Source organism: Leuciscus leuciscus (assembly GCF_965113295.1).
Source record: "Leuciscus leuciscus genome assembly, chromosome: 10".
NCBI classification, from domain to species: domain Eukaryota; kingdom Metazoa; phylum Chordata; class Actinopteri; order Cypriniformes; family Leuciscidae; genus Leuciscus; species Leuciscus leuciscus.
This window is the reverse complement of record NC_138734.1, coordinates 39,325,026-39,338,812: the sequence shown is the minus strand read 5'-3', so window position 1 is coordinate 39,338,812 and position 13,787 is coordinate 39,325,026. Positions and strand designations below refer to the sequence as shown.

At 38.5% G+C, this 13,787-nt stretch overlaps 1 protein-coding gene across 2 annotated transcripts in view; it reads right to left on the bottom strand.

Annotated features, from left to right (window-relative positions):
• The window catches only part of alpk3a (alpha-kinase 3a), a 19,133-nt gene extending 5,346 nt beyond the window's left edge, over positions 1–13,787 (bottom strand). Inside the window, exons 1-8 of one of the 2 annotated variants that reach the window (XM_082182427.1) lie at positions 13,257–13,787; positions 12,674–12,947; positions 12,064–12,102; positions 11,440–11,561; positions 11,130–11,247; positions 9,607–10,966; positions 2,952–5,421; positions 1,501–1,648 (exon numbers count right to left, since the gene is read on the bottom strand). In XM_082182427.1, the coding sequence (XP_082038553.1) occupies positions 1,501–1,648; positions 2,952–5,421; positions 9,607–10,966; positions 11,130–11,247; positions 11,440–11,561; positions 12,064–12,102; positions 12,674–12,810 (4,394 nt within the window). In that variant the 5' untranslated portion in view covers positions 12,811–12,947; positions 13,257–13,787. The remainder of the gene's footprint in view (positions 1–1,500; positions 1,649–2,951; positions 5,422–9,606; positions 10,967–11,129; positions 11,248–11,439; positions 11,562–12,063; positions 12,103–12,673; positions 12,948–13,256) is intronic. The other variant, XM_082182428.1, reaches the window with a different exon arrangement.

The following is a 13,787-nucleotide window of genomic DNA, read 5'->3' as shown; positions in this document are numbered from 1 at the left end:
GTCAGAACTGTGAGATGTAGCAGCTAAACACTATTTCAAGAAAAAAATTCAAAATTGTGAGATAAAAAGTCACAGTTACATTTTATATTTTTTATTTAGTGGTGGAAACAAACTTCCATACTGCTGTGACTGGTATTCTTCATTAGATTTTATATATATATATAATTTGAAGTGTAGGCTACTGTATTATACACAGCGAAAATAGCTTGCTGACGATTCTGGAATTTCAGGAAATACAGACTGACTATAGATAGCATGGTGAATGTTTATATGGTTGTCAATCAATGGGACGACAATGAAGTACTTGAATGCGACGAGCTCATGATCACGACTTCAGAAGTGGGAAGTAGGACATTTTCCGATAGCACGTGAAGAAGGTAGCATAAGCCCCAATCTTTACGAGTTGGGCCCTATTTTTTTTTTTACAGTCTATGTTTGGGCCACAATATTCATAGGTATTTTATTTAGCAGTGACAATGTCAGGATTTGTTACAAAATAAGCTAATTCCCTGCACAAAATATAATAGCATTGTAATATAATAATATTATTTGTAACAATTAATTTACAGTGGCTTCATAAATGAATAAAAAAAAGGTTAAAAAGCAAAACACACCTGATGTACATTCTTCGTTCTTCATTTTCTAGAAGTAGAGTTTAAAAACCTTGTGTAGTTATTTAAAAAGAGGGTAGCTTACACCGCCATCTTGCTCCGTCGAAAGAGCTTGAACGCACCTGATGTCGTAAACACGACTTCTCAACTCGTAAATACGTACTTCCCAGGAGGACTTGAAAGCAGCATCTATATACAGTATATCCTATTAATGAAAAGAGCCACACGAGGGCAGTGTTACAAACACTAGCACAGTTGATGCATTTGAGGGCGCTTGCGTGTGAGTAGCTACTGCATCATTGTGCTGATACAGCATGTGAGAAACAAATTTAGACTTTTAATATCCCCTGATGGTGCAATTGAGCAGTGTTGGATTACACACTCTCTGTCTGACTGGGGCCTCACCAATCACAGCTGTAGGGTTCATGGACAAATACAAATAGGCTAAGTGAATGACAAGTCTCTACAAAGCAGAGAATATTGGTAATAACTTTTAATAAATACATGCAGGTTTACTGCATTAAATGCCTCATATAGTAGGACATTAAAAAAAGTAGATAACGCACAATGTCATAACTTGTGAATCTTTGTTAGATCTTTATTGCAACATTTCGGTACTTTGCTCAAATATGTAGAAAAATGCCTGAAAGGTCTTTAACAGAAACATTGCCATTTAATAAACATTTCCAAGCTATGAAAGTGTGTGGGATTTCTTTTCTTTCTTTTTTTTTCTTCTTTTTTTACTGCAGTGGCATTTTTCCATCTATAGCAAATCTGTTGATTAACACAGTAACTTTTTACTTGTCCTTGTCCTTTTCCCTGTTGTTTTAGGATTATGTATCTTGACAGTTAAAATTTTAGACTGTGTTGAATGACTAGAGGAATTTACCGTCTTTCGATCTCCAAAATCTCCTCTTCGTCTCTGTACCACTTGATGGTGGAGTCACTAAGAATGTTAAAAAACTGGCACCACAGCTTCAAGTGGCCGGAGGCATCTGAGAAGGGCTCTCCCCTAATCTTGCGGATAACCTGAGGAGCTGAATGGAAAGAGGATCAGGGGAAACAAGGTAAAGATATGTACTCTCTAGTTTTGACTCTTCCCCCATATCAGACGTCCCTCTATGTCTTGGTGTAAACAAGATAACGTCTGAACAGTGCAAAATTAGAACACTTGCTTAGAAAGCAGGAGAATAACCAGAATACTGTACATCTAAAAATAAACTATGTCATGCATTCAGGTACAAATATTTTTATTGCTTTTCATGTTGGTCCCAAACTAGAGTCGTAAAATAAATTGGGGGCTTGTCCGGCATTTGAATCTGGCACCTCTGGCATATAGATTATCAGCAGGGCTTGACATTAACACCCGCCAACCAGCCAAATGCGGGTGGATTTCAGCAATGGCGTGTAATACAGACACTCCTACTAGCCACTTTGGCGGCATACATTTTTCAATTGTAGTCTTTTAAAAAGGCATCTAAAATAATAAACTAAGTACAATGTAGTATTGTAAAAAATATAGATTTATCGATACATCGATACTGAAATATCTGAAACTCTTCCAATACAAATTTTCCGCAGAATAGATAGACTCTCTCTCTCATCTCTCTGACAGCAAGTTGACCCACAAACCCGCCTCCCCTCACTCATTTCATTTGCTCCGAATTAATATTGTTGATGTTACAGGGCTTTAATTTCGCCGTGGGATTGCAGGTATTCCGCATAATTTTACTCATTCCCACAGATTTTGTGCTCACACCCAAAGTGCGCGCACATAAAGCCGCCTCTCAGTACTAAATTCAGTTCTTTTTCGCTGCTAATCGCGCTTAAACAGTCAAATACACACAAAATAATGTCAAAATGCTGGTCTTGGTGAGTATTCACGTAAACACAGTCGTTTTAAGTAAACGTAAACAGTTGAGAAAGAAAACACGTGTAACAGTATAATCCATGCGTCAGGTCTTATAGTGAGAGCAGCCTAATATAACCGCAGCCAAATCATGAGATAGTATTAAAATGATCTATATGGCAGTTTTTCACCATGGTATTGATGTCAAAATTATGGCCAGTGAAATTTCTGAGAGGCTAGTTACTTTGGAAAATCACAAGTCACAGTGGCTGGTGAGCAAAAAAGTTTTTGTCAAGCCCTGATTATCAGTATTGGTCAGTAAAGATTGCATGAAGTGTTAACAGTGCTAACAGAAGAGTTAGTTCTTCCTTGCACAGATCTGACAACCTTTTCAATAGATGATATGAACAATTTCAGTAGGTTCCTGCTGGATAAACTGAACTAAACATCGATATCTGTGAACAGTCACCGTAAGAACACACATGTGCTACCTTTGAAGGGGTCCAACTTCTCCTTTTCTGCTGGTTTGCTTTCTGTCTTCGTGCTGTCTGCCACCTCTGCAATCTCCTCCTTAGGTTTTGGCACCTCCAGTGTGGCCTTGCGGCGGGCCAGCAATGGTGAACGTCGTTCCGTGGGAGGTGTTTGCTGCCCACTTTGAAGTTGCAGGAAAGCTGCCCTGCGAGCCTGACTGGGCGACATATACGGACTATCCCTCTTACCCTGCGTGTCAGATCCCTCATCCTCAGACTTGGTTTTGGCAAGGTAGATTTTGCGGCGAGCGCCAGAAGCCAGCTCCTCAGGGGTGGCAGAGGGTATTAGGGTGAGACTGTCTCGTCGCTTCATCTTGGGGCTACTCTCACAAGATAGAGTGGATGTGGGTGTGCTTCCTCCACTCTCTTCTCCTCTCTTCTCACCTCCATCTACTGATGCACCCGAGACAGACCCCTGATTCTCTAAGTTTGGATTATTCTTTGCCATAAGCCTTCGCAAACTGGCAGGACTTAGTGGAGGGAGCGTAGGTCCCACAGGGGCTGTTAGGCTAAGTTTCTCTATGGAAGGTTTGTCCCTTTGAAGCCTGTCAGCTTCAGGCTCTACTCTTGTGTCTTTTGGTGGAGGAACTCTGTCTGGGTCTTGGTTAGTAATACTTGGAGAAGTTTTTGTAGACATATCAGGACTCAGTTGGGACATGAGCGCCTCTCTTGACTTCTCAGAAGTAGCGGCTGGATCATGTTGGTCGCTTTCAGTCTTCAGCAGTGTAAATAAAGTCTCGATATGTCTTTCTGCGTTTGTGACAGAAATGGGGGGAATATCTTGAGTCATATCTTGTGAGATTACTATGCCAGGAAGTGAGGGCTTTGAGTGAGTTTGCTCTTGTTTAAGAGGGGTTGCGTTATCATCAGCACATGCAATGTTGATTATAGGGATATTCTTGTCATCGTCCCTGCCCCACCCAGTGTTGTTACTACCTTGTTCTTCTCCACCTCTCACTCTTGCATCTAGATTTTGTGGTTTAACTTCCTGTGTTCTCTCCCCGGAAGGTGATGATGATGGAGTGCTCCTTGTCACGCTCAAATGGTCTGGAATAACTAAGGCACTGTTGGAAGCTGATTCACCTGATGCTCTCGTTGCATCATCCATCTGTCTTTCCTTTTCTCTAAATATCTGTGCAACCTCTTGTGTTAAAGGTTGCATAACTCGCTCAGGGTCTAATTTCAACATTTCACTTCTAGGCGCAATAACAGGTTCTTCACGTTTGACTCTTTCTGGCAATGTGACCTTGATTTCTGGGATGAGTGGCATGGATCTCTTCTTTGCCACGTTTTTGATAACGGTTTCTCTTGTATCGGGGAGTATTATAATTGGTTGGACTGCTGATTGGTCCTTCTCTGATAGTCGTCTCTCGGCTGATGTTTTTGTTAGGAGTTTTGGTTTATCTACTTTGTATGGCCTCGACTGAGTTTCCGTAACCTCAGTCTCACCTCGCCTTGGACTTTTGGGGATCTCCATCTCTGGAGTCACAATAGATGCTTCTGTCTCTGGAACAACATTCTTGTTTTGCTTCACATCCTCTTTCTTTGGTTGAATGGAATCATCCTTCAGTTTTTCAGAATTAACACTGCCCTTTTCCTTATCCTCCCTCTCTTTCTCTATCTTATCTTCAGCCCTATATTTTCCCTTGTCTTCAGCACTCCTGCTCTGACTTGGAATGCTTTTATCATTCTTATCTTCCTCTATTTTAAAGTCATTCGCTGTAGCAGAGTCAGCTGCAACTTCTTTATTATCTGTGAAACTAACATTTAGTGCTGGTATAGATTTTTCATTTGGAATAAAATCAATTTCCATTGCACTCTTAGATACGACAGCGACAGAATCCCCTTCTTGACTTAGCCCCGATGCTGGGGACAATGAATTTTGATCATTAATTTCATATTCTCTTTCACTCACTACAACTACAGGAAGGACTGACTCTTTTATGACAAAGTCACTCTCCGACTTTTGTTCCTCCGCAGAGAAAGATTTCCTTTCTATTGCACCATCTATCTCCTCTTTATTTTTCTCTGTCAGGGAACCTCCCTCTAGTGTTTTTATAACACTTTCCTCCTCCATATGAGGAATTACTTTCTTATTTGACTCACAGGGCTCTTTGCTCCCTTCTATCCTCAGCTCCGCTGACAGGGACTCAGTGTGCATTTGGGTAGGGACAAAGTCGGCAAGCTGTGAAAGCTGAGACTCTGGCTGGCTCTCACAACACTGCATGCTTTCCAGGTCTGCCATGATGAGGTCTGTCAGGGGGGCAGCGGAGCCCCCCTGTTCCTCTAAAATACGCATTTCCTCAGCACCTCCCATGAGCTCATCCACAGGATAGGCAAATTCCAGCTTTTCAGTCTGACATGAAGGATTGGGCAAGTCCACAGAGGCAGGAACATCAGTGGTGCTGGGTTTAGTATGGTCATCTGTAGCCTTGAGACATAAACGATTGCTTGTTAAATATTTAACATGTTGGCCTCGTAAGACTGTATGCACTGCACTGTTTTAATTTGTCCTCTTGGCATGCATTAGAACTTTATTGTTTGGTTTCACAGACAGGGTTTAGTAATTATTTAACATTAATAATAAGGTAAAAAAACATTACTAGTGTGCATCTTAAGACAAATCAATCAATATTTTAAGATATCTCAGTGCATGTTGCTTTCAGTTAAAACAGCTCAAACATACATTTGGCTTAGGCCTTGTCTGTGAAACCGGAGGTATGTTTATGGCATATGATATTAATTATGGGATAGTAATGAAAAAAAATAAGAGTAACTGATCACTCTTATGTTTGTATTGTTACAGTGTGCTTCTAAAATAATGCAATTAATGGCTGAGGAAGATGTTTTTGTAAAAGCTTAGATTTCAATCAATATAAACAATATATAACAACAGTTTAAAAAAAAAAAAAAAAAAAATTCAATTAGGACACACCATAACTATTTATTGTCAGTCTGTTTCTTCACTTGTTTTTTGAGCTGTTATATTTGAAACAATATACACATTTGTACTATCAATCTTGTGCAACTTTCCATGTACTAGGAGGAAAAACAACATACTATTTATTTATGACCTGTCAGGTCAACTTGACAACGCCCCCATCTAGTGACATTTGATACGACTAACACCATCAAACCACATTAGCAATGACTTAAAAAACACTTATCAATACGTTTTAAGTATATATACATAATACATTATGCATTTTACATAATTAATGATGCCCATTTTTTAAATTTAAAAATGTATAAATACAATGCATAACATTCTAGTCTAGAATTTTTTTCGATTTTTCCCACAATTCCTTTGTTTTCTTGTGGTAAGTGGTATGTACCGTAATAATGATTTGTCTCCAATATGGGCCTACAACAGATCTTAAAAGGTGAATTGTGTCATTTTTGTGCACACTACTAGCACCTAACAGAAAAGCCAAAATATTGATCAGTTGATCAGACAGACAGGTAGCCCCGCCTCCAAAGTCACACCATTGGTTGAACCAATGTTGTTATGTCCGACCAAGCGCAAACAAACAGATTGCAATTCCATTTGGTGCCAAAAGTTGCCACTAGTATCAACAGCTTGAATGTTTGTCTGTGCTCATCTGCTAAAAGTTGTTTTTGTAAGCCTTAGGTAGAGCCCTAAAATCACAATGAAACGGAAGTAGCGACAGATCTTTCACATTGTTACGTATATCCAAGTGGATTATCGAAAAAGATTAAATGTGTGGGGGTGGGGGTGGGGGGGACTTGGTTCTATCCGTTGGTTGTTGATTGGATTTTGAGATGTGATCCAATTAAGACATCAAAATAAAAAAAAATAAACGGATGAATTGTTCACAATAAGATCGATAACATGCATTTATAAGGCAAGGCAAGGCAAGGCAAGGCTGACTTTATTACACAATTGTTGTATATAATGTAATCAGTTTAGAATGTTATGACTACAATGTACATGACTACTACGTTTGAGTGTAAAAAAAAAAAAAAGAGAAAATGACCTGTTCAGTAGTGACAGAGCTTCTCACATAAGCCGTGCCTACGACAACTTTCTTTTAACAGAAGTTCCTCTGTTGTGATTCAACACACGGGGATCAAAATTTATGTGCAGGGTTCCTCTAACTGACACACCACAACAACTAACATTAACTTCCCACGAGACGCTAGGGTTGTTGCACTTCCACTTTACATTGGAAATAAAACAGCTGAATATGTTGCATGCCACAGCCAGGTGCAAAGCTATCACATGCTTGTCCTGTCTGAGATCGTAGAGCACGTCAATGAATTAAAGGTGACATTCACATTGTTGACTAACAAACGTGAAACGTTATTAGCATTTAGCCGTGTCTGGTTTTAAGCGATGATGCAATCACTGTGGTTCCACATGCCTTTCTAACAGCCTCATTTCTCTGTAATCTTCAGACATGGATTTTCGGAAATCGTGTGACTCTGCCATGTGCATATTCTTGCCAAGAAAGAAGCTTTTTATAGTTATAAGTAAACATGTCCGTAATGCAACAACTAAAATCTAAAACCAAAATTAATAATAACCATTTTGGGCATAATTTACGCACTGAGATAAAGGTTTTTTACATGCAAGTAAAATTTGAGCAACGGTGAAGAACCCTTATTCCAAAGAACAGAACTGTCAGCTGACTTTGGTTTCTCTTACATAATGTAGCTATGAGTTTAACAGACAATTACTCTTTGTATGGTATGGCTTCTCTGAGCACAGATTAGAAACAGGTTTATTTTAAGACACAGGGAACCAAAGAATCTAGAAAATGTGAAGAGGTTTTGTCTTCTTGTCTTAGTGTCCAGCAACTGTCATTCCTCATGTCCTGACCTGTACTAACATTAAAACACGCCCATTTAAAGTCAACATGAATGTGTCATGAACCCCTGTTTACTTTCTTAATGCATGCACCATTTAATGTCTGAAATGTAATGCATTTCTTTTCAATTATAGGGAGAAAATAAAGTTCCACCCCACATGTTTTTTTGGAAGTGCATCACATTAAAGAAGTTAAAACTGTTGTAAATGCCATTTTATGTTGACTTTAAGAATACTAGTTGGTCCTTATGAGTGAATATGATTTTTGTTGTTCTTAAGTGTTACTGACGCATGCAAACTCCCTTTTAAACTATTCTAGATAAGCTGAAATCCAGCCAGTTTGACTCATGCTCACTCTGGACATTATTGATTGTCCTTTTAAAGAGACAGCACGCCTTATTCAAAGTCCTAAGAGAACCGTAAATGAGACAAAAGCAGAGCACAGATAAATATTTCCATGTGAGTTGTGCTTGAGTTTATACAATATTGCTCAAAAGTTTGGGGTCAGAATTTTTTTCCCCAATTGGATCCATCAAATTGTTCAAAAGTGACAGTAAAGAAACATTGTTACAAAAAATTTATATTTCAAATAAATGCTGTTTTTTTAAGAACTTTCTATTCATCAAAGAATCCTGAAAAAGTATCACGGTTATATTAAACAGCACAACTGTTTACAGCATTAATAATAATAATTTTTTGAGCATCAAATCAGCATATCATGTGACACTGAAGACTGGAGTATTGATGCAGAAAATTTAGATTTGCATCATAGGAATAAATTACACTTTTTTATATATATATATATATATATAATATATATATATATATATATATATATAATTTAATTTTTTTGCAATAATAAGTAACACTTTACAATAAGGTTTTATTAGTTAACACTAGTTAACTACTTTAGTTAACATGAACTAAGAATAAACAATACTTCTAGACTAGAGCATTTATTAATCTTAGTCAAGGATAAATTCAACATTTACTAATAAATGGAAATCAAATATTGTATTTGTTAACATTAGTTAATGCACTGTGAACTAACATAAACAATGAACGACTGTATTTTTACTAACTCAAATTAACAAAGATTAATAAATGCTGTAACAAATGTTTTGCTCATTGTTAGTTCAGTTTAGTTACTCTATATGTTAACAAATGAGACCTTATTGTAAAGTGTCACCCAATAAAATTTCACAATATTACTGTTTTTACAGTATTTTTATTGGTGAGTATGAGAAACTTCTTTCAAAAACATTTAAAAAAAAAATCATACCCACCCAAAACTGCAGTGAATGCAGTGGAGTCCAAAATATAAATAAAATTCTAAACAAAAGGGGAAAAAGAGAGAACCTTTCTCTTCAACTGTTATGCTGATAATATATTATTGTACAATACAACATTGCAATAAATATTGTGTTTAATTAGAAAAGCATTCCCACTAGTGCATGCTCTCAGACTTTAGTCCCCACCTTTTTTCCTATATCCCACACACTGTGTTTGCAGTTTTGATCAGAAAATAGTCTATATATGAACATTGCTGACTCCCTGAATCCTCACATGATAAAGTCAAAGATCAAACAACCTCAAAGCTGCCTACTGTGTTCTCTTGGGTATAGTTTGTGTCATCATCTTGGCCATGGACTGGTGTAATTAAACTCAAGTCTTGCTGCACAAATGTACGATCTATAAATAGCTCCCATGTGCTGTGGTGCAGGAAGCCTTGCACTAGATGGACAAAACCGGCAGGTTGTAAAGTGAGAAGTGTGATGAACTCACCTTGAAAAGCAGCGAATGAGAAATCTGCAGGGCGTCCACTGGACTGCTCTCCTCTTTTGGCATCTCCTTCTGCTCCTCCACAGAAAGTCTAAGCGTTGCTCCAATGCTCTCAAGATGTCTTTCAGGAGTGGGAGACACATCCTCATGTTTGTTTGCATGGATTTCATCTGAATTAGAGTTTATCATATTATTAGGGGTGGTTGAATCTTGTGTTTGTTGCAAAGACTCTGTTTTTACTTCCAAGTCCGTCGCTTGAGATGATTCCTGGACCAGCTTTGGTGTATCCCGTCCGAAGGTCACCTCTTGAGGAGGTGTTTGTGAGGGAGGGAGGTGTATCTCATGAGGAATTTCATTTTCTATGATCACTTCACTAGCTCTCCATGTGGTTTCTGCTGTCTCTGTAGACTTCTTGCTTTTGCCGAAGAACATGTCCTTTAAGGAGTGAAGAACCGAGGTCAGAGCTGACTTGTGTTGAGGTTCTGGCTCTTTGTGTGATACGGCTTTGGTTGAAGGCCCAGACGCAGCTCGTTGTTCTTGTTCTGTTTGCCTCATTTTCTCTCGTTTTCTTTCTTTGGCTCTCTCTCGCTCTTTCTCCCGCTCTATTTCTCTTGATCGGTCCCTCTCCTCTTCTTTTAATCTTTCTCGTTCCTGCTCCAGCTCTTTTTCTCCTTGGACAGGACTAACATTGACGTCCATGACCTCAGGACTCTGATGTTGCTCAGCAACCTGTGACTTCACAGACTCAGATAAGTATTTTGCCAGGCTCATTCCTTCATAAGCATCCTCTTGTTTTCCGTTGCTCTGGGTGGGATTAATAATACCCACCTCATCAAATCCATTGGTAATACGCTGCTTCTTTTCGTCCGGCTTCTCTTTGGTGGACTGCTTCGTGGTGACCACCTCCATTGGATCGCAGATACGGTTGAGTTTCTCATTACCATTCTCCGCTTTCATCTCTGTGGCTCCTACAGAAGCCTGTGCCATGATGCTCTCAGACTTATCGTCTATGAGTGCAGGCTGCTGGTCTTCTGTCTCCTGGGAGGCCACGTTCTCCTCTCCATCCTGGGTTGTGGGAGAGGAGCTCAGGGGTTCGTTCCCAGCAGGAGTCCTACGCTTCCTTAGTATGCGTTCCTGGTTAATCACATGTAATTGTTCCTTCTGGATGTTCTCCTTACCCCGACGTCGACTCTCTTCCAGCTCTCGCCGCTTGATCTCAGCCTTCTGTTTCAGTTTGGCGAAGAACCTTTGGTGGATCATGTACTCGCTCATGGTCCCCACCTCCAGTACCCCGGAACAGGAGACGATGCCCTTACTGTTCCTCGCTGAGGCCTGATAAATGGCTGCATCTTCTTCTGTACAGCTGCCAAACGAAGCAAATGTGGTTATAGTCATTGTGTAGTCACTACTAAAACAATTAAAGCATTGATATATCATACAATGTTTTGAAACAAAAGGAGTTGTGTTGCTTTAGAAATGTGAAATGTGTAGAAAATAAGCTGACTAGTCTGAATCAAGTAACATACTTGTAGATTTGAAGTGTGTGAATTTTTTCATTGCGAAATATTTCATATTTGGGAAGGCCACAATATCGATCTAACTCCATGTCATCTTTGTACCAGGTCAGCTCAGGAGCCGGGGAACCTGGTGGAAATGTGTGCAAAAATAAGGAGGTTTGGTCTTATTCATTAAAATAACATTCATTTAACCCAGAATATATATTATAAATGTATTTAAAAAAAACACCAAATAAGATTATATTGAAATGTCTTTAACATAGGTATTTCATGTTTTAAACGTAACATTTATTTTCATAATCATAAGTAAAAATCTTACCCGTGACCACACAAGAGAATTTGACATTGCACGTTTCTGACACTGCCTTTGATTTTATGGTGGTCTCAAAACATGGCTGGGTGTCTTCAGTCAAATGAGCCATGACGGTACATAATGTACTCCTAGAGATGGCAAACACAGTGTGTCAACTCAACAAACATCATATATAAGAAAAGCAGGTATTTATTATATCAAAGTATTCCAAACATTACTATATGAATCAATACATTATTTAACAATACAGCAAGGAGATAGCATTGACATAAAATTGTATTACTAATATCAGCATTATAATATAAAATTAGAATTATTGACGTGACTGGGAGGAAAGGCTGCAGGGTGTTAACAGGGTGAGAGGATATTATTTTAGCCTGACTAAAACATGTTTAGTGCACTTTTCCATGTCCAATATTCTGTGGTTATTTGGTTGGGTGGGTTTGGAGGATTGAAAGATTTGTACATCAAGCACAATACTAGTCATAATCACGCTGCAAATCAAATGCAAATTGGGTATTTCTGAGATTGTAAAACAAACCAAAGGAAAAAAAAGGCATGTTGAGGAACAGAAATAGTTATCTGAAGTGTAGTTAGATTAGGATTGACCTTTTGAGAAGCTTTTATTACCTCGAAGGCCTGTAGTTTGAATAACTGTGAGTTGAAAAGCTATTTAGAAAAGAGGCAAATCAAAGGGACACTCATCAGACAAGAATATCTAAACTTCCACTGTGTGACACTGATTAAGCCAGGAGCAACTGTAATGAAGTCATACAGTAAATGCTGTCGCTAATGGTGAGAATGTTGTGGTCTCTTTTGGCAAAACCGTAGTTGAGCAAACACAATACAACCAATGTGGTAACCACAGTTACGTCAGTATTTCAGCAACAACAAAACCATTAAACTGATGACAAACAGATTTAGTGATTGCATTCAAATTACCGTATGCTAAAATGACATCTTATTTAATAAAATAAGTATCAGAAAAGGCAAATGTAGCAAACCAATAATTATGTTCCAATTAAAGCAAATTACATACTTAATATTAGATCATTAATACACATTTGATATTATGTTATCACATTTAATATTTACTTCTCAAGAATTAAAAACCCATCATAAACCTCAAAATTAACATCCAAACTGGGGGTATGGATAATTAAGACTTTTCAATTTTTCATAATCAAATAAGGCAGAACAAACACACTCAATCACACTGAACATTCACATTTTTTTTTACCTGTTTTCAGGCCTAACGTTGGAGAGGTAGTTGCGGCTCTCGGACCTTCCGTTTGCCGATGAAACATCCTCCCCATTTTGGCTTCCAGATCTCCCATTTCCAGAGAAAGAGCGGGTCATGGGCCTCCGGGATGTCATTGTCCAAAACAAATAACTTCAACAGTCCAAAAAACCCCTCTGGGGTTTCAATATTTCTGTAGAATAAAATTGAGGTTTGTCTCCAGGCTTTTGGAACCAAAATGCAGAGTTCCACTTTGTAACTAACTGGAGAACTACTGAAAAGGGGGGGAAAAAATACAAATCAATTCAAATTGAGAAATACAAACACTTGAAAAAGTACTAACATTAATAATATAAAATAGAAATTTTAAAATATAGTTTAGGCAGAACCGTTCTGTTTTGAGGACAACTAGTCTCAACAAGCAAACCATTTGTACAGAGTAGTTATAAATAGGATCCGGTGTTTGTTACTTTTAATTTGGTCAAACACGAACATTTGTAATTGATTTCAACCAACCTGTATACCGACTAACTTTGAATTGCTTGACAAAAATATATTGCAGTATAACACTTAAAGAACTTACCATTAGCATGTTTCTTTGCCTGTTCTTTGGAGTCTGATGTCCCAGTAGCACAGCAGCAGAGCATGTGTTGCCAGCAAGAACCTATTTATAGCAGGCCTACAAATAGGCGCAAGAGCACATCACATTTTCCACAACTAGCCATTGCTCTGAAGCCACTTGAAAGCAAGCGTCCAAGAAAAAAATTAATATATACATAAATATCACCTGCCTTAATCAGTCCTTATCTGTCAACTTCATGAGATCCTGTAATTCTCGCTCTGACTGAATGATCACACTGTTTAGAGATGTGTGAACATGCAAAGAAATGGGCTAATGTGTGTAAATTTCGGCAAATTCATCCAATATGGTATGTCGGGTGAAAGTGCAGTGATCTGATGCAAGTGATCTTGATGGCAGCTCTTCAGACAAGCTCCAAGCATTGCCCAGGTTTAATTAGGACAACCCCCTCTATGTCACTCTGTCTGTACACCCTCCCCATAACAGTCAACAATCTTTCCCACCGGTCATGTGTCATTGCATCATTTTCCAATC